The sequence below is a fragment of the Lepisosteus oculatus genome, chromosome 6 (genome assembly GCF_040954835.1).
Source record: "Lepisosteus oculatus isolate fLepOcu1 chromosome 6, fLepOcu1.hap2, whole genome shotgun sequence".
In the NCBI taxonomy this organism is placed as follows: domain Eukaryota; kingdom Metazoa; phylum Chordata; class Actinopteri; order Semionotiformes; family Lepisosteidae; genus Lepisosteus; species Lepisosteus oculatus.
The window spans coordinates 11,200,205-11,222,209 of NC_090701.1; the positions used below are offsets into that span (position 1 = coordinate 11,200,205).

The window sequence follows — 22,005 nt, forward strand, 5'->3', positions numbered from 1 at the left end:
GAATTTAATTACCTAGTCAATTACCATCTTGTGTTTCCCTTGGGTCATCTTTTTGATTCACCTGCATTGCCTATCTCTTTTGCAAATTTTCTTTTTTCAAGATTCAGTGTTTTTGAATCTCTCTGTGAACCCCCCCTTTCCAACTGGCCACCCTATTCAAAAGTAGTCTCTCCATCCATCCGTTTTCCAACTACCTCTTCCAATTCAGGGTTGCTGACTTGTACTGTTCTCTTACTGTATCTGCAGTGTCTAACTCTTTCCCAATATAGTAATTACCTCTCTTATTGCCTGATCCTGATTTCAGATAGTTAATTACCTATTGAGATACTGATCACTGTTAATACACATCACAACCCCACTAAAAATGAGACTTTCAATTGAATTGAACTTTCTCTTAGTAGGTGCTGTAGATGATCTCTTCAGTACCTGTTAGAGAACTTCTAGGAATTAGGTCACATCCTCTGCCCTGCATTTCAGAATGACCTGTTACAGTACATAGGATTCTACCATATACCAGGTGATCCCCTAGTATGAAGATTCCAGAAAATTCTGCAATTTATTAAAATGCTGGTAATGTGTTACATCTAAATGCAGAATTCATTGTATGCTTAATTTAAGTATTTATAGAATAAGACCGGTCTTGATTTCTTTCCTCCCTAGTTTTCAGCCTATTTTTATGAAGATCTAAAGACTAAAAGAGCTGACTTAACAGCTCTGCGTGCTGGCCACGACCCTTTCAACAAAAAAAGCCCTGCTTAGGTTTCCCTTACTGTAGCTAGCTGCTTACCACACCCTGCCGCCCCCTCAAAAACAATTCTTCCAAAACAGAGGAGTGTAACATGTATTGATTTTAAAAGAAATGCATCCAGACAGGTGAAATCCAACCCTTACTTTGTACCACAAATAATCTGCATTTCTAGTGTCAAAACGCGTGCCAGCATTTCGACAAAAATGCATTTTCAGTGCCCTCACAGTCTAATCTCATTACATAAACATCCTGTTACTAGAAAGCCTGCTTCTCAAAATTGACACTTCTATCATTTGCAGTTGCACCAGGGCTACTGTATCTCTACTGTATGTAATGCAAGCAGTCAAACATCCGGTGTATAACAAGATCTTTATTCAGCTCTTGGGAAGCTGCTGACTGTAATTAGACTTTCACCTATATCTCAACCCCACTGTTCTCATTGCTTCTTCAGGGCCTGTTATTTATTTTCTGTTCACTGTGTTATGGTGAACCGAAAAACTGCTGTGATTCATTTGCATTGCTCAATTAGAAAAGGCAGCAAGGAGCTCTGCATTTAAACATTTATATCACAGTGCCTTCAGCAGCAGACAGCTGGGATTTCCCCCCAAAGCCCTCCAGGTTTTAAAAAAATACTTTAATTATAAAACATTAATTCAGGAATGGAATGGAAGTTACATTTTGTGACACGGTTGAGCATCTGCAGATACAGTTTAATGTCACACAGGTTTTCACTCACATTGAAGTTAAATTCTGTGGAGCCACCACAGAAATTGATCATATCCATTATGCTGTTATGCTAGAGAGTCAATAATTAGCTGTAGTGTGCTATTGTTAGGTCATTTTGGCTTAATATTGAACTATTATGTCCTATATGGGAGCCTGAGGTTGTTATATGCCAAAAATAATATTATTTTTATTATTCACCTTTATGAAGAAACTGCTTCTCGTTTGAATTGATTGAGAGTTAATTATAGCTGTCTTCTCGGTCTACCAATACTGGGACTTAAATTTAACCTTCGAAAAGTTTGAAGGGAACAGTTCTGCTTGTGTTTAATATGCTTACCATTCGGATTAATAAGCCTTTACAAGCATGGAATGTATGGTTGATGAGAGTCCTAATGATTCAGTCAGGAAAAGTTGTGTTTTGTTAAAGCTTTGAGTGGCAGCAGCTGAGAATCTTAATTCAGTGGCATCATGACCTCAGCATTAGTTACACTTAATGGAATCTAATCCAATTCATGCCTGTCCCTGAAAATAATTACTACTGTTAATTAATCATCTGCGAAAGGAGCTTTTGATTTTTTTCAGCCTTTATCATCCCTCATATGAAAAGTTAGTTGTATCTTTTGCTCCTCAGTATAACTTGGAATACTGGTGTTAAGAATTGTAATGGCAAGCAGGGAGTTGATATGGAAGTTGGATATCAAAACCCAAAGTGTGGTTTTAACACTTTTTACTAATATTTACAAAAATCCATGACTTACACGTCGCTACTATTATTCTATTATTCTTAAAGGGCCTGTATTAATCAATGGTAGTGTTAACACGTGTAGCAGCAGTCGTGCTGGGGCGTGCTTGTGTTGAAACGGATATCCTCACGGTCAGTGGCGTGGAATGAAAAGGCAGAAAGCTGCACCATTCCGTGGGCTGCTTATCAGGTGGAATGAGTAAATTTTAAGTGATGGCTGGTGGAAAAAACTAAATCCGAGAGATTGGAAGGTAAAAAAATACACATATTGTATATTTCAAAAGCCTCCCTCCCCCCCACATCAGCTTCCCTTTAAAATAACTTTAGCACGGTTACCCAGAAAACAATTTATCCGCCTGATTGCGGACACAGTCGTAATTAGGAGGCTAAATTTTCATTGACCTCTGAGCCGAAGCAATTTTCCTGTGCTTCAGCTCCAGCTAGGGGCTCGCGTGCCACCTCTCGACAGCTCCGCGAGAACTGCTGGGGGAGGCTCGTGCACGGCTGCGTTTTCCCACTTTCGCCGGGAGGACCCCAAATTACAGCCAGGATGAACCGGACCGGCTTCTATTGCTCACTTCAAGCTAAATGAATTTCCTGCGTTTTTCCATAACAGTACTGAAATAGTAAAAAAGAAAACAACAACAACAACGGCCGTGCCGAGTTTCAAACAGCGGCAGCGCACTTGAAAAGCATTCGCTGGCATCACTCCGTAACAGACATTAACAGTCCCTACTGATGCAGAGGAAGTTTAACTTGCTTGAAGATCCCCCATTTTTTGGGGGGTTACGTTTTCTGAAAGTTTCTTCGTGAGCTAGCGCAGGCCGAGGGGTCTTAACACGGATTATCAAAGTACATCAATAAGGGTACCGGGGCAATTTTCTGCCGACGTTATACTGGTGGTGCTTTTCTTGCTGAAGTTATACAGGGTGTTGTTTAAAGGAAAGAAGAGGATGAAGAGAACAGAAAAGGCTGTGAACATCTGAAAAAAAAAATACTCACATCATCAAAGGATATCCTCGTGTTCAGCGCCTTTAACAGATTTGAGAGGCACTTGAACAGAATCCAAAGCGCAGAAAACCATCCCCGGTGGCACAAAAGTTTTTTTTTTTTACAGAAACATAGCAAATTGTATGATTGTCAAGTTTAAACACGCAACAGGAGATCAAGCCTGAAAGAAAAAAAAACACACAATTGGGATAAAGTCATTTCTTACTGTAGTAAACCTTTTATAGTCCTTTCATGTACTGTACATTTTCCAAGAGTAGCCACAACGAGAGGCGAAGAGGAGCCGCATTTCTGCTGTTTTAAGATTTTGGGGGGCATTTGTAGACCATGAATCAAACTGCAGGAGTTAGTAACAGTGTTGCAAGGTGCACCACGACCAAAGCACCAAAGGTAAGTAACCTGTGTATTTTTTCTGAGTTCAAATAAAGACGTAGTATTCGAGCGTCCCTTTTCCTCAGTACCGCTAAGCTTTTTTTTCCCCCAAAACATGATACGAGTACGTTAAAAAAAAATAGTGTGCCTTTCTAAAAAGTGTAAAAAGCACATTTTTATGCAAATGCTGTATTGGCTCTTCATCATCTGGTAGCCTTGCGCATCCGTTCACCGTTAAAACGTGATAACGCTCAGAACTGGGATTTGAAAATGAAGTGAAGTTTTAACTGGACCTCAAGCTACAGTATCTGCAGTACAAAGTTAACTGGATGAATTACAGGTGGCAGATATTGTCCGGCATAGCCTCTACACGTACAGTCCAGTCCAGTAGGTCTGTTTTCGGGGACTCCTGCAGCAGATGGAGACAGAGGTCTCGGTATGTTAGAATCTGTCACTTTCTTTGTGGACAAAAAAAAAAAGGAAGATGCAGCTTACACTCGATGCTCTTTAAAAATAGCCGCACAATAAAGCAATTCTGTTTTTTTTCCTGTGTTGCGTGTTTTTGTTTCTAATTTTTAACGGAGAGAACGGGATTCTGGCCTCCCTGGAGTCTAAACGATTTGGTGCGGCTCAGAAGTACTGTAGAACCAACCCTCGGTGCAATTGGAAGTGGAAACGTCCGCATTTACAGTATATCACATAGGAAAAAAAACCCCAGAAAAAACATTACCCAAGGCACCAGTGCTTTCAGCTGTGGCATTTTAAGTAGAGGACATGTATTGTGTTTAAGGCTTTTGAAAATGGATAGCACAGAAACCAGTATGCTGTACAGTACTGTACGTGCTGCCTAATACTGTAATTGTAGTGAATGGGCAAATACCTTTAACCAGACCTTTCGTTATAGTATGTATCCCGATTGTAGGAAAAAATGTTTTTCAGTTGTAGACGAATTTTAAACTGTTGTGTATTCCGAGATTCTAGTCTTTGTCAGTCTTACTTTCCGAAGCAAAGGGAACTTTGAACCTTGAAGTGAGGTATTTACCCAAAGCACACAATGACAGCCAAAGGAGTTTCTTTCTGAAGCGATTTTAATTGACCATTTTAGACGGTGATTGGTTAAACGGTTGAATGTGCCTTCAAAAGCCGTGCCTAAAGTGACTCGCAAAAGTCGAGTTTCTGGTTAATTCTGCTGAACAGTAAATAATGGTTCACTTGGTGCTTTGTTTATCGCTCTTAACACCTCTTTCACTGTGGCATGACAAATGACTAGACATGACAAATTCTTAGCTGAAAAGCAGCTTCCTTAGTTGATCTATAGGCACGTACTGTGCAGTGCAATGTTATGGATCAAAGTGTTGTGATAAATCTGTCGGTTCTGTCCTCCTGTGGGGGTAGTGGACCTCTGCTTCTGTCAATGGGTTCAGGTACAGTAAGTATGGAGGCCTGTTGTCTTAGTGGTGGCCGAAATTAGCTCTAGACGGAGGCAGGTTGAGAGCATATTAGCACAGCTGGAGTTGATATTGTTGCACGCAGCCAGTGTTGGCAACACAGCACTTAGAGTAGAGTTTTCCTTCACATGTCAGCAGGTGAAAGCTTTGTTTCCCAAATAAATTGGAAATGAGCAGGTGTAACCTCGGGCCTCTATGATTTACGGCGATAAATGCTGCGAAGATGTGTGTTGTCTCAGCTTTTCAATTGAGGCTCACTGCAAGTAGCCTTTCGTAGAACAGTTCCCTCATGGACCAGAGTACTGCACACACATTAAGGCTCCAAATAAACATACTTTTAAGAAATGTAGCAAATCACCGTTCAGATGCCAGCATTGCTAGCAACAGCCTATTGGAAATAGCTGATAAAAAAAAGGTTGGAAATGCTTAACAAAAAAAAACAGCTATTTAAACTCATTTTGTTCTAAATAGAATTTGGACCTCAAGTGACTGGTGTGTTACTAGCATAGTGTCCCTCATTAAACACATAAAAGATGAGAATAACATTTTTGCCATGATGTCTGCGGCATCTTGCCTAGGTGCTGGGTAAGATCTGGGTTTGGGTACCTTCTGTGTGGAGTGTACACGGTTTTCCTGTTGTATTGTGGGCTTTCTCTGGGTACTGCAGTTTCGTCCCACCTTCCAAAGACTTGCTGACTAGATTTACTGGTGTCTCTAAATTGACCCAGTGTGCATGTGTCTGCGTATGCCCTGCGATCAACTGGTGTCCCATCCAGGGTGTAGTATTTCCCCCGTGTAATCACGAAGGATCAGTAGGATCAGGTAGCTATGGGTGATGAATATATGTTTGGTCGCAGTGGTATTGTATGTAATGAACGAGGATTGAAAATTAATTAATGAAAGGACTCTCAGTGGACATATTTGAAGCTATATTTAGAAACCGGTTCACATTTGAACTGATGTGTAACAATAAGAAGAGTTTTCTGTTTTGGTGCTATAATATAACTCTATATTATAACAGGCAGACTTTAGCTCTTATTAAACAGTTTAAGAAGAAAAAGTGCCAACAGTGGTGAAATAATCGCCAAAGGATTGTCCAGAAATTGAGGTGTGCATCGGATTGCACCAGCAACAGCAACTGTTAACATTTAAGCACAAGATGTCCATATGGATAAGTTAAATTCAAATAAAATCATAGAAAATTTAATATAACAGATATACAATATTACGTTTTTTTGTAAACCCAGAAGTCAACTCATCAGAGTTTCTCCTCTGATGGACTCACATTAAACTCAGCCTGTTCTCATTAAGAAGCACTTTCAGCCAACTGGGCAATCAACAGAAAGTATGTCTTTTGAAGCACTCCTGTTACACCCTTTCACTTCAGTTAGAGCACTTGCACTGTGAGAGCCCTTGAGTATATTGTTAATACAAGAACGGGCTATTCCTAGGACTGATTTCCCATATTGCTTTCTTCCAAATGTGGAAATGGAAAACTGAGAGTTGTATGCTTGGAAGAAATTTGAGTGGTGATCTACATCAGTTTGAGAGCTGCAAAGGAATAAGCAGAGTTTAATCCCAAGGTGAAAAGTAAAAAGATAGAGGGGGAAAAGTTTTTTTTTTCCTTCTTTTTTGAACCTTACAGCCTTGTCTAATGCTGATACGTAAGGGTCATTAAAGTTACTTTTAAATTGCTGTTACTAGTTACTTTCCTAAATGTACAAAATGGGGTAAATTGCTTTTAGGAGGTAATGTATGTACAATACCTAGATAACGGTAATTGTAGAATTATTAAATTATTTTCCCTCAGTGGAGGGCACAGTGGCACAGTGGTTAGCATTTCTGCAGTGCAGTGCTGGGGTTCTGGGTTCATATCTACTCTTGGGGAGCATTCTGCATTTGTATGTTCTCCCCGAGTTCGTATGGGTCTCCTCCCACAGTCCAAAGACATACTGGTACTGTAGGTTAATTGGCCCTGGTGTGAGTGTGTGTATGTACTGTATGTGTCTGTGTCTCACCTGCGATTGACTAGCTCAGCTAGAAAATAGATGGCCTTTTCCTCAGTATCTTGTTGATTTGAAAATAGTAAACGTTTACACAAATAACTCATAAGTGAATGGATTACTTTTAAAAGTAGCTTTCTTTATATGCAGTCCCCCACAACGTTGAGTTTCCAGCAGTACTGCATACAGTAGCTGTTCGCAGTATCGCAAATTGGCAAAATGCAGGATACAGCTTGTAAAATTGCCTTTGGTTTCAAATTGGTTGAAGTTCCACTCCAAATATGTGCAATGGTAACAGTCTATTGATCGAACAGGAAGCTTGAAGAGCCCTTGAGGAGAGAAAATCACTCTGGCAGTTCAAGTCAAAAGTGAACTGCACAGAAGAAAACAAAATTAACAATTCGATATACTGTAACTCTTGGCTGCACTTGGTGTCATACAGTATCTATCTTTAGAACGTTTCATGCAGGAATTCTTACATCTGCTGGCCAGTGAAATCTGCAGGAGAGGAGAGGGGCAGGAGATAATTTCTGTTAAGTTACTGCTTAATGAGTCTCTTAAGTCTATGAAAACCCTATATTGTACTTCTTAAAGCTTAGGGTTACTTAATGACTGGATACTTCTATAATACAGAGAATTAAGCTAACAAATTGAATTGTCAGGCTTTATAGACCTATTGATCAATTAAGTAAAGAAAGGCTGGAAAGCAAAGTTTGGCAACAGCAAGCTGCTTTTTGTACTAGAAACTCAATATGTTTTTTTTTTCAAAATTCAAATTTGAATGTTTTGTAGAACGATTCAATTATTTGCATGGCTTTTAGGTTTATCATTCTATGTAATGATGAAATGTGCTTCTTACTGTAGGCTAAAATTGAATGAATATTTGTGAACTATGCTGCCAAGAAGTACTGTACAGTAATACTGAATCAATTATCCTTCTTTTTAGTTTTGTGTAGAACCCTGGCCAAAATAAGCTAATTTCATTTTCTCTTGCCTTATCAAAAACATTTATATTTTATACTGTATAGTTATTTTGTATAGAACTACATAATATTATTGATTCTGCGGGTGTTTTCAGACTTTACATGCCTGATCTGTGCTCATGCTTTGGTTATTTCATTGTATGAGAATGAGGACAGAGGACTGGAAAGAATAAACATAACAACGTTGTTAATTTTCCACTTTTGTATCATACACAGTTCAGGGTGTTGTACAGCATGCAGATAGTAAATGCATAAACTAGAAATATAATATTGGACATGCTAAACTTGAATAGGCTACTTATAAAAAATAATTCATTGATTCATGTTTTACTGTACATATTCTAGATTATGTGGAGAAGCAGTATGTTATGATTTATAACAGATATGTTCCCAGACTTCAAGGCAGACTGAAATAACTGAATCCTGTTCGTTTTTTAGAGCAGAGGTGGCTACCACAGGACCTGATTCAAATTTTCAAAATCATCAAAGGCTTAGACAAAGGCAGCACAGTGGACTTCTTCAGAATCAACACCTGACCACAAACCAAAGGGAACAATTGGAAACTAAGGAGAATGCTTGTAAAATGGAAAAGACGGTTTTCTTCCAATGAATCCAATGTTTTTAGTTTTTTTTTTAAAAGGCTGGACAGGATCCTTAGATCAATTAGCCACTAAAAGCCAAACAAGCTGCTGTAGATAGACCTCTTGCTCGTAAGCATTCTTATGCTCAGTGAATAGTGAGAACATACTTGTGTGATATTCTTTCAGTTGGATGCCCCTGGACCACCATCATTTTTATTTATTTTTTATTAGTAAAAACATCCCCACCACCCTGAATTGGATGAAGCAGTTAGAAAATGGATCAATACATTCTCATAATGTACAGTCATTTGTCTTCTTGCTCTTAGGATGTTTGATGGCACAAGTAAAGGAACATTCTGGAACAAAAGCACAGAAACCAGAATATTACCAATAACCAGAAGAGCCTGTCTTGAATGGTAGTGTTAACTCATATGAACAAGTAAAGGTTTATTCCATGCTGAAAAGAGAAGAAAAGAAACACAGCGTTTCGGTTGTGGAGCCTTTACTTGTTCCTTTGCAGCCTACGCATGCTGGAGCAGCTAACTACTGTACTTGAACTACTTTAACTGTCATTTGTTTGTTACCAGGTGTTGTAGATCTTCTTTGTTGTTGTCCAGAATATGTTGGTAATACTTTGCCTGACCTTCACAAGTAGTATTGCAACCCCAGAAATCTATCGTGACATTTGGTTTGAAATTATTCACTGTTTGCTTGAATAGAATTCTACAGTGATGACCTTTACGTTTACCAGCATGAATGTGTGCTGTAATTCCATAGTTTGCTAAACAGTCTGTATGACTGAAAATCTTACAGCTACAGTCCCTGATTGAATCAGATCTCCCTTGGATATTGCTGTGTATCTTGTCAAATTGTATCTCTGCATTAACCATACTGCACGTATATAAGTTGTATGAGTGCACAGTGGGTAAAAACTCCTATTACAGAATGCAGTTATTTTAAGAATTAAGAATGTGTTTAAAACTTTGTTGGATCACATTCTCTTTCCAGCTGTCTGTGGGGGATCAGGATTGATCTATACTAAGCATGAAACTGTGATATACCACATCTGCTTGATCTTAAAGCTAGACCAGGTGGCTTTAGATTTTGGTTCTGTCAGCCAGAAAGAACCTTCTCATCAAGTTAGGTTTTCTGTTTTATTTTTTCCAAGTCAAGTTGGAGTTTTCTAAAGGCCAGGAGAACAGAGATGTACAAAATACATTAAATGGTAACTCTTCTCTTGGAAAGGACAGCTCATCTTACTGATTGACATTTCCAGCACTTGACCCAACAGGAGCTGTCCCCCTTCCTGAAACTTCCCGAAACGAAACCATCTCATATATTTTACACAAGCTCTCAGTGTGTCATTCATCTTGTGAGTCCCTTGTGAAAAACTTTAACTCCTTTCTTATCATTTCCCCAATCCCCAAGCATCCCTTCCACAACAGCTGAGTTCACCTGGACATTTTGATTGATTAAACATGGAAAATAACTAAACAAACGTGCTTGCAGTTTCATCCACTAGAGGTCCCCAAAAAAGGATTAGTTTTGAATGCTGGAAAGCAGTCTGTTTCAAATGTACCAATTTCCTTTGTGTCTTTTAATCTTTTTACATCTATGTTGCAACTCACCTAGACATCTCATCTGTTTTCCTTTACACAACAAATCTCTGGTTTTATTCTCTTTTAACTGTATTCGGGAATGCAGTTGTCTTAAAAAATTAACATCAGTTTTTCACACATAACCACTTTTAAAAATGCTGACAGAAAACCTTGCTGTAATTTATCAGTGTTACTGAATCACAGAGACACTCTGGACCAACTTTAATGTAAAATACATTCCTGAAACATGCCAAATATTGATTAAGGTTTCATTACTTCTTGAATCTTTTGTAATGTATAGTTACAACTAAAAACCTGAACCAGACTGTATGGTAATTAGCATTGATTTTGAAAGTATAGAAGAGGTGACCTTTGTTGAGACAGGGTACTCAGCTTTCTCTATCCTTTTTATTGAACTAAAGATCACAAAGTTTAATTTTCAACATCTTATGTAGATCCCAGCAGAATACTGCACCTGTTAGCATACGATTAAAAGTGTAATTTTTGATCATGCGATGTAATGTTATCAAACATAAAACATTCCAACATTCAAACATTATTCCAGCAATTTGGAATAATGAGGATTGAAAGACAAGATCAAAGTCTGTCACACTCACCCAGCTGGAAAAAAGGAAATTCATACATAGTCTAAATACTGTACATTTCATCAGCATAAGCTTATTCATGACGATGGTAGTGTTGGCCTCCTCATTTCTAAATCTGGTGTGGCAAATCTCGACATCATACGCAGCACATCTCCTGGCTTCTACATATCGGCGCTTATTTATCTGGAATGATCCATTGAATAGAAATTGAAGATATTATCCACCATTCCCCTTCAACATTTCTGAATAAGTGCAGTACATCAACATAGTGCTTATGCTGTGACAGGTTCTCATACTATAAATTGGGCTTTCACAGTGAAAACAGTTTTTTTCTGTGTGAATCTGTCAGAACAAATCGGTTAAAAGAACTGTACTGAAGTGAGTACCAGTATTTACATAGTCCACCTCATGTTTTATGTCAAAAATCATTTTAACACTTTTTTTTCTTTACTACTGGCACAGCTCCTAAATATGGGCTGTTTTTTTAAGCTTAGTAATGAAGTGTCAATGCAAAGGTTTCTATCAAGCCACAGTAAGGTACTTATTAGAAATACAGTTCTCCATTTATGTAGAAACTGACATCTGTATATTCAACCCTTAACAAGTAAGTCCACACCTTTACAGGTCTTTAAGTAATGCACTGTATGATATACAGTACTGTAGTATAATCTGATCTCAGCACTAAAAATATTACTGTCACAATATGTCTTGCTACATATTAAAGAAATTCTTTAATATGAGATGGAGAAAACTTCAGGTTAAGAGTAAGTTTGCCCTCTGCTGGATAGAGATTCACAATAATGCCTGAAAATTGGACTTCAGATATTTTCCCCATGAGGTGACCGAAACAAAATATAGCTTTATATCTATTTTATTTTTGTGTCTTTGTGTCTTATATTTATAAGGCTCATACAATCCTTTTAAGCTAACATGGAGAATTTAAGATGTATTCAAGTGCAGTGCTTAAAAGCTGCCTATAAAAACTTCTTTCCATATTCACCTCAAACATCAGATTTACTTCTGTGAAGCAGAAATGTATTTCTCAGAATTTGCATTAACTGACAGGCTGGTAAAATGTCTAAGCAAATGCATTAATGGATTATAAAATATTGAAATGATTATAGAAACCAGAGAAAAAGTGAGCATATAAAGCAAGGTACACACAGTAGTAGAATACTGTAACATATTGTGTAAATGTAATGTTGCCCACTGTTGTGATACCTAACAACCAGTCAAAGTGGACCAAACCTGCATAAGGCCTATCTAAGGGTGGGCAGTGATATAATTTAAGAGTGTGAAAAATGTTCAAACGGTTCTGGGAGTGTGGAACAAGCTACCAAGCCATGTAGTTGAAGCTCATACCCCGGTTTTAGCAGGAAACAGCTGGATAATCATTGTGTAAATAAGCCCTTATATACCAAATGGCCTCCTCTCATTTGTAACCTTTCTTATAGTCTAACATGATGAGTTCCATACTGTATACAGACCTCAGGAAGCGCTGAGAAGCCTTTCTTTTGCCTGAAATATCTTAAGAATTTGCCGAAACAAGCTATTTAGTCACAATATACTATATACAGTCCATCAGGAAATAGGTGCAAAGTTTAAGACAACAAGTGTTCCTGAAACACACATTGACAAAATGTTAGATGTGTTGATACCTTGTGGATACTGAACAGCAGAAACAAAAGTGGTGCTTTGTCTTTTTTTAATCACAAATTAATAGAAATGTGTGCAAATTAAGGGTTTCTTGGTATCTCAATCCGTAAAATGGGTGGTTTCTTTTACAGCATGCTTTATATGCTTTGTGCCACTGAAAATGGAAAAAGTGATGAGTTTTATTTTTGCTACTATGCATACCATAACTATCCATCCACCCATTTTCTAATCCTCTTATCCAGTAGAGCGTTCCAGCACGCAGAGGGCACAAGGCAGGATACACCCTCGATGGGATACCAGTCCAACAGAGGGTGCATATACTGTACTGTAGACACACATGCACAAACACCAGGGCCAATTGTTACAGAAGTCAATTAAGATCACTTTATTAGCCATACACAATTTCTTGCATTAGGAATTTATCTTTTTCACACACCACAGCTTGCTCTCCATGAGAGAAGCTTGGGGTCAGAGCGCAGGGTCAGCCATTGTACAGCGCCCCTGGGTTTAAGGGCCTTGCTCAGGGGCCCAACAAAGTAGGATTCCTCTGCCGGCTGCGGGATTTGAGTCGGCAACCTTCCAGCCACAGGCGCAGATCCTGAGCCACAGAGCCACCACTCTGCCCTACCAACATGTCTTTGCACTGTGGAGGGAACTTGCACAAACATGGGGAGAACATACAAAGTCCAGGCAGACAGCACAGCAGATCTGGAATTGAACCCAGGGCTCCAGTGCTTCAGCATGCCACCCATATAATAACCGTAATATCCCCCCAAAGATCCTAAGCAGTAATAATACTGCATCGGAACAAGTAACAGGTAATTACTTATTAAGTAGGTACTTAGGTAAGTAATAGTAATAGAGAGGCCAGTCCGTCCCCTGCTCCCGCCTCTCGTTCCTCCTCTCTCCCAGCCCTTGTTCTCCCACTACATTACCTTTGCTTACTGCCTTGTCTTTCTCAAACCAGAATTTGGCTCCACGGCCGAAACGTTGTGTTTTCTTTCTTCTTTTTTTCCAGCACGGACTAAACCTATTACTTGTTCCTTTGCAGCCTACACATGCTGACGCAGCTCCCCGCCTGAACTAATACTGTATCAGTGTGAATGCAAGCCCTTTGCATAGTAAATGTCCAGGGAGTGAAGCATTTGGTTTATACCAAATGTAGATGTCTGTATGTGTCTCGTTTTACAACACGTTTACAGTACTATCTGCAAATTGACTCCATGCAGTACTATCTCTGAGATGACTTCCAAGTTTCTTTAATCTCCCTGGCAATTCAGGTGAAACTCTGTTTGTCTGGAGAGACATCCCCTCAGCATTGGCTTTGCTGACTAAGGTTCCTAAATATATGATCATTTTGATATATCTACTCAGGAACTTTTTATTGAGGGTAGAATTGCTTGCTTATGGCCTGCAGTGACCCTGGAAATTGCTTTCATATTGCTGATGATAAAAATAAGATTTATTACAACGTATATTTGAATTCCTTTGTTGTTAACGGTGTACATGGATGACCTGCCATTATACTGCAGGATGAATGCTTTGCTTAGAATTTGGACATTTCCATTATGAATACCAAGTTGGCTTGTTTTAATTAAAGGGTGGGTAAATCAGATAGGGGAAAAAAAATAATTAATTTTTTGTTGGGTTTTAAATGTAATTAAATGGATTGTTTTTCATTAAGTCCTTGAAAAACACGACTGCCATTGTAATGAATTTGTTTGATGTTATGACTAATTTATAGGTGTAATGGTGTATTTTTAATTCCTGGCTTCTGTGGAGTTTGATTACCCATTTTAATGTCTCACATTCCATAATCTAATTTCTACACTGAAGACAGGTCAATTGCATAGATCCTTTCACCTGACTTCTTTCTTTCTTTTGGAAACATTTTAAGTTTTTTGAACAACTGAAAAGAAAAACAACTGAACAATAAATTTCTAGCAGTTACAGTATGTTGTGCATGGCTACACACACTGTTATAAATAAGAGATGAAAGACACCTTATTCACAATCAAGATAACCAGAAAAGCTCAGTGTACACTGTGTGTCAAAGGCTATATTGATAAGAGTGAGCTAAAAAATAAATTACAAAAACTTCCAGTTTATCTACTGTGTGTCTGAGCATTAATCACTCTTGCAGTAATCAGTTAAAGAAAGATTAAACATGTCACAGTGCTTTGGAAACTACAAAACCTAAGATTTGAAATGCAGAGCAATGATTAATTTTTCACGAGGCAAAATTGGAAAGAACACATAAATTATGTTTTTAAAGGAATATGCGTTTAGTTTTTTTAGTTTAGTTTATGTGCAACCCTATTAACTGAGTTATGGTAACAGTTGGGCTGTGGAAGAAAAAATATGAAGACTAGGGCTTTAAATTATTTACAGTCGCTGTGCATGAAAATAGTATATGTACAAACATGTAGTAAAGCGTTGTGTAATTTGCATTCTGAAGCAGTATTTGTGTCATTATGGAACACTGATTTATGGCTTCCCCATTGCTTCTGGAGCCACCTTGGGAAATGTGTTCTATGTCATTTGGCTTGCAGATAGAAAACATTTTTTTTTACTTGCACTCAATCGCACATTTGATTCCTAGGTAATCACAGTTTAAGGTCCCCAGGTTGACTGTAATTGTCAGAATTAAAGATTACAGACTTAAAAACAAATGATCATGATGTTTGTAGCAATTTATTTTCTTTAAAAATGTGGAACCAAACAATATATGCATAATACAGCCATATTCCACCATGCATGTGGATGTGTTCATATTTTATAGCCTAGTTATTACTGTTGTTTGTATATGGGAGCATATTTTTTTAGTTTCTCAGTAGAACAAGCCTGTCGTGCCGCAGTAGATTCTGTATGACATAGAGCAACATGCTGCACTAGTGGTACCTCTGCAGAGCTGGGAAAAAAACATACAACATTTTCTCTTCTTGAAGCAGACTCAGCAAGAGACCACATCTGCTCTTGTTAAGCTGGTTTGGGTTTCATTTTGTTTGGTTTAGAATGAAAAAAGTGATAACGTAATTGATCAATTTTAAACAAGAAGTGATTTACTCAGTGACTCATTTATTCCCTATGGTTATTCGTTACAAAACGCTACACTACTTTTGACATCATACCTTGACAAATTTGGTAACATCTCAATTCAAGAACAGTACTGCATGCTTAGGCGTATATAAGAGTCTATATACTGAAATGTGTGGTATACATGTTTTATTGTATAAAGATCTTTCACTTTTTCTAAAATTCCTTTTTAATTTGTAAGGATCTTACTAGCAATTAGTTAGAATACTCTAACTTGACACTGGTGCAAGTTTCAGCTGCTGCATTTTGTATTTTAACAAAATGATGTCTGTTCACAAAACTTCAGCATGTCTCACACACCTATACTGACAATCAATATGAATGTTAAAATGTTGAACCAAAGCATTTCAAGAGACTTGAATGGAAGTCAAGTGTTAGTGCCTTCCTTAAATAAAATGTCTTTTCACCTTAGTGCTACAGTATCTGTGAGATATAAATGTTGACTATATACTGTACAAGCTCATTGTTTGTAGTTTGAGGAGCAGGTGTCAATTCTCTTTATTTCATGTTAAGATATACATACAAAGTATTCACTTACTGTATGGAATAATAGATACAATATAACAAAGGGTTGGGATTGAGTCCCATCCGTTAGTCTTTTTGATTGGCAGATCAAGTTTTTTGTAGGCTATGGGGATCAAAACTAAAAAACAGAATGCAGAGTGCAAATGTACAGTATATAAAATCTATATTAAAACATTTGACGGACATAAGGAAATCAATATCCATGAATCCTGCAGGCTGAATTATTAAAAAGACCCCTGTGAAAGGTTACCACAGGTGCCTCCAGAGATTTAGTGCAGTTACTGTCATCTACCATGGTTTCCTTTATTTTGTATAGTGCTCTGTGATACCTTAAGCTAATCTTTACAACCATTAACTGTGTTTTTAACATGGTGATACAACAGGAAACATCCATACAGTATGTACTAGGAGTACATTAGGACTATATTTTCGCTCTCCTCTTGGAGTAATTGACTCAGAGATTCCCCTCTCTTTTCACAGATCTAAATTAAAAATGTTCACTTCAGATGTAGATGAAATGCATTAATCTTCTCCCAGTGTTACGCATACATATTAATCTTTATTGAGTCTGTCATAATGCATCAAGGGATGATGATTATTCCTGATTGACTATACATCAGTGATATGCAATGTGATGCAATATATCCTGTTCTATGTTCCTTCAAGAGCTGTCAAGTATACTCGAAACGTTGCTACAGCACGAGCATGCTCCTAATGATCTTATTTTTAAAGCCACAAAATTAGGCAGTTTGACGTACCAATTGCTTGACATTCGATAAAAGCTTGATGATAAACGCAATGTAGGAGTATGAGAGTTTACTGTTGATAGAAATTCTACATATTTCAGTGGATTATTTTATTTGGATTTGGATCTGCTGGATTTGACCATTTGAACACGTGCTGAAATGATTATAATATTGAATGAGTTCTGTCTTAAATGAAATGTAAGCATCTATAAGGTTTTAAGTGGACTACTCAAAAGAAGAAAGGTGCAGTTCTTACTATTCATGAAATATTGCATTCGTTTTCTGAATTCAGCCAATTCAAACGAGACGTTGCAGATAGAGAAGTGCCTGGAGGTAAATCTATTGTCCACTTGCAGTGAAAGTTGACTGGTTTATTGGATTTTGCTGAAGCACTCCATATTGCAATAAATGCTCTTTGGTAACATTTTTATGGGTTAATTAATTTTTTGTCACTCAAGCCAATTGTTTTCTTCATGAACTAGGTACTAGGTTTTTAATAGGAATGGTATGCCTAACCCTTCTGGGTTAGTTTATGACAACATAATGGGATACTGAGGCAGTAGTGGCAATTACTAATTAATCACTTTCACTGCAACTGCTATTAATAATAGTCACACTTTATTCATATATTATAAAGTTGAAATATTTAAAATGTGAGGAATGCATATTGATACAGGACCAAATATACTATGCAAGGAAGGTCATTTTTATAACTTGATTTTGTTTTTTTATAATTTAATTCATAGGTACAATTATATGTTTAAAACCAAAAAATAACTGTCATAAAGCAAAAAACTTTATACATGATTCATGGCTGTCACAGAACTAAAGATTTCTTACCCCAAACAAGGATTACAGTGTGTTTTGACAGGATACTTCACTCTCGGTAACATTGTAATTTGTAGTCAATGTTTACCATCAGGATTACTGTTTTGATTCATACTAGTACAAACTTCCTTTCCTAACTACAAAATAATTTCCACTTAAACTAAACCCGTAGCACGAACAGCAGAACATTCCGTTATTTATTTGAAAATGTAATGTTTTTGCTGCTTTGTGAAGTTGATTCCTGAATACTCTTTTCAGCATAGCATTCCCAATCAAAAACAGTAAGTTCATTTGCAGATAGGATGCATTGTATTTTATTGCCTTGTATTTCTGCAAGAGTGTGGGTTAAGACATACATAGTAATATTCATTGTAGCACACTGCCCAGCTAAAGCTCAGCAAATCACTCACTCGCTAATCACTCAAGCTATGGATTTACTGACAAAATAACTTGTACAATGTACTGCCCACTACAAACCTGTTCAGAAAACTACCAGGTTATTTTAGGTATGATTGGGTATTGTAAAAAAAAAAAAGTCCTCATAATAGGTTAATACATTTTGCCTAAATATAAAATGTCACCTTATACAGTTGCATGCTCTCATGTTCATTCAGGGGTGATACGAACAGCTAAGAGACTGAATTGCAGGGTTTCCTCGGTTCGTCAAGGACCATCTTAAGTGGCAGCAAAGAGTGGTGAAGAGTTTTATTCGCTGTTGAATACCTTTTGGCCTTGATAAACCCGGTAAGACAATAGAAGAGTCACTCTGGTGAGCATCAGGCTGACTATTGGTTGGATAAGGCAACAGGTAGACTAGTAGACGTGTGAGGATGTCACAGGGGGCTCACCCTTGGCCCAAGGATAAATCCGACACAAAGTTTGGGTAACTTTACAGCCCAGCGATACATTAACAAAGTCCTTGAGTTTTTCCTTATTATTTCAGACAGATGCAGAAGTGCTGATTCTTAATCAGGACAATGCAAGTCCACACAGCGCAAAGATTACAGTGGCACAACATCAAGGAAAGTTTTGTAGTGACCTGAGCTGAACAAAACATCAGCGGGAACAACGCTATCAACAGGAGTCAACCACAAATTCACAAAACAGCTGCAGCTGCACAGGCAGAGCTGTGAAACACCTCGATGCCATATACCCTGAGGCTCAGATCAATGTGTCAGTGCTGACAGGATTGTGTTCTTGCTTAGGGAGCTCAGACCCATTAAATAACTTTGTTTATTGTGTGCCACATTTTGGATTGAAGACTTGTTTCTGATCTAGATTTTTTTTTTTACATTTTGTGGTGATAGTTTAATGTCCATTAAACCTCAGTGTTAGGATTTCCTTTCGTTTAAGTGCATTTTCAAAGCTAATTGAAAACAAATGCTGAAGACGATGTGTAACACTTATGCAAGACGAAATCAAAATTGAGCAGAGAATTCTTGAGAAAGAATTAAGATATTATAGTGTAAGTTCATCTCATGAGCTGGGAAATTCAAAAATGTTTTCCTTGCATTTTGTTTAATTATTTCAGCAGAATGTTATTTCCCACAATTCTGAATTTATCTCATTCTTTGCAAAGTTTGTAAAAACCATTGTCTACAACTGCATATACAGTACAGGTGCACCTTGTATCTTAAATGGGTTCACAACCGTCTAGGATTGCATTTCAACAAACTTAGAAAATGTATTTTTGACTGATAAGTAAAGTTTAAAACACATCATTTATTTTACTTAATCTATTATCGAATAAGCTTGTTCCAGCCACATGGCCGGAACTGTAAAGAGTTTTTATTATGAGCTCCGCTGTGATAAAAGACTCCATCTGAACATCAATGTGCAGGAAATGAATGTAACAAAATAAGCGAAAATAAGGCATTGGGATGCCAAACATTGTGCCGTGTTAATCCTTTATTTTATTTTTAAAGTCTGCAGACCTGTCTCACTAATGAACATAATGAATGGCTTGTACAAGGAAACAGCAGTGTGTGTTGTTTTTTTTTTAATTTACCACTTCTAACAATGCCCTGTAGGGGTGCACAGAGAATGTTTAAGGTTGAGTGAACCACAAAAATCTACACATACTGTTCCTTTTATAGAATGCATGAAGTACATAGTGTAATACTTGAATGGAAAATTGACATCACCCTCGTATTGGTTTTTAGCGTTTAAATATTCTGTTAGAGTATCCCCTTTATTACTGAGGAATACAGCCTTTGTCTTGCCCTGAATTTGCCATGCATTTACAATGACATACAGTAGCTGCAAAAGACTGTGAGTGACACACTTTCCAAAAATAGAGGCACTGTGTGGTTTCCTCGCATGTTCACATATTGCATGGTTTGTACAGTAGGTGTTTTTTACACAAGTGGTCTTTCTGACCTACGTTCACTAACCATGTCTGTCCATTGCCATAGAGCTTAACTGTGTGGTACTGCATTAGGACATATTTTCCTCCCCCTAGAGACACTATTTTTGAGTGTTGGATTTAGAGTTACAACACTTCTTACTAATGAGCATAAAGAATTTAGAAATAGCAGGTTGCTAGGTTTTTAGTTGCACTGGCCATTGCACTTTTTAATACCTAATATTTCTTCAGATTCTGTGTATTCTTTCCAATTATTTATTTTAAAAAATTTTAATGCATTCATAATGGCCATCAAAAGTACATTTATTCATCTGTAATTTTGTCATTGTTATGTAGAGAGTAGTTTTTACTGTATCAAATGTTTCGCTGTGCAGTTTTCTTGATTATAATAAATAATAAATTCTTTTTTTTGACAAATTAAAAGTGTACCTTCCAGAAGGTATCTGTACTGTGAATTGATTGTCATTCCATCTTGTTAATTATTAGATTACATTAGATTACATTATTGGAATATAGAAAGGCTACAAATGAGAAGATTCCGTTCTGCTACCGACAGATACAGTAAGTACTTTCATTATAAATACATGCTCCAATGAAAAAAAGGCATGCTCATCATATTCAAAATGTATTTAATCATGAGCATATTGATTTCAGTTATGGGTCATTTTATTAAATTTATTACACAGTATGGCTGCATTGACCGGAAGAGACAGAGTAAATAATTTCCTGGGGGAATCTGAGGGAAATCATTTACAAAGCTTGTTATCTTAAATTACTTTAAACCAAGCAAACATCATGCAAGCTGCAGAATTTCAGTCTTTTTCATTGCATGTTTTTATAAACTAAATGAGATTTTAAAATATACAGAAAACCCTTATACTGACATTGTGACTAAGGTAGAGAACTTATTGATATGTTTGATGTTAACCCACAAAGAAGTGTCTTTGTCCCTGGCCATACAGTATGGACAAGGAGGCTGGTACAGTATCTTCTAAAATGAACCAAAGCATTGCTATTGGGGGATGGGGCTGGACAATGGTGTTAGATGGATTAACACTGGGAAACATCAGTCTGAAGGCCTGGATTTATGCCCAAGAGAGCCTTTTTATAGTGAACTCCAATTAACAGTTCTTAAATAGTATCAGCACTTTGGAGAAATATGAATATTTCTGTGGTAAGAGCAGGCATTGAGTTTAAAGAAACCTAGAGTATAAGCTTATGTTTTTGTTCATGGTACATTATTATTTTTAGGCCTTATGTTTGTGCACTGGGGCATACATGCAATAAATAATAATTGAGGTCCAGTGAGTGGTTTCTTAGCTTATCCATCCTTGGAGTCCACATCCAAATACCGCACTGCTGTGAACTTGTTATGGAAGTGAATTTTCCACTATGACTATCAGGTACAGGTCTAGGAGAGCACCATCTGTTCATCTGCTAGGTAGTGAATTCCTTAATTAAAAATTTGAAGCTTTTTTAAGAACATCATTTCAGTACTGCATTTCTGCCATTAAAGAAGCAAAAGTATTATTATTGCTATAGAAAAAACAAGTGGTATATGAAATTATCCCTAGGTTCAGTAGTAATGCAGGTCAGTTCTGATTAACTGGACTTTATTTACATAATGAAATTATTACTCTATGATGTAGTGGTTTATTCTAAATGCACTTAATATTTATGGAAACAATGTATCTTTTTTTGTCATAAACAGTCTGTGTCCAGGCTCAGTACTTGTACACAGCATATTATAGTTAACAAATGTAACTGATCTGTGCTTAAACATCTTGAAACATCCTAGAGCAATGCTATCGATACATAAATTGATACTTGTTTATATTGTAGCGAATTCGGGTTCATGGAGGTTTCTGCTCTTGCCCCTCCTGCCCCAGTTTGTCCCCTGCCTCGGGATCAAACCCGGGTCTCCGGTGCAATAATATTGTAATTCGCTACAATATTATTGGGACTATCATCTTTG

General features: G+C 37.3%; 1 protein-coding gene across 1 annotated transcript in view; it reads left to right on the top strand.

Annotated features, from left to right (window-relative positions):
- Positions 1 to 2,604: 2,604 nt before the first annotated feature.
- The window catches only part of dpp6a (dipeptidyl-peptidase 6a), a 305,960-nt gene continuing 286,559 nt past the window's right edge, over positions 2,605 to 22,005 (top strand). Inside the window, exon 1 of the mRNA XM_015354743.2 lies at positions 2,605 to 3,614. Within this exon, the coding sequence (XP_015210229.1) occupies positions 3,552 to 3,614 (63 nt within the window). The 5' untranslated portion in view covers positions 2,605 to 3,551. The remainder of the gene's footprint in view (positions 3,615 to 22,005) is intronic.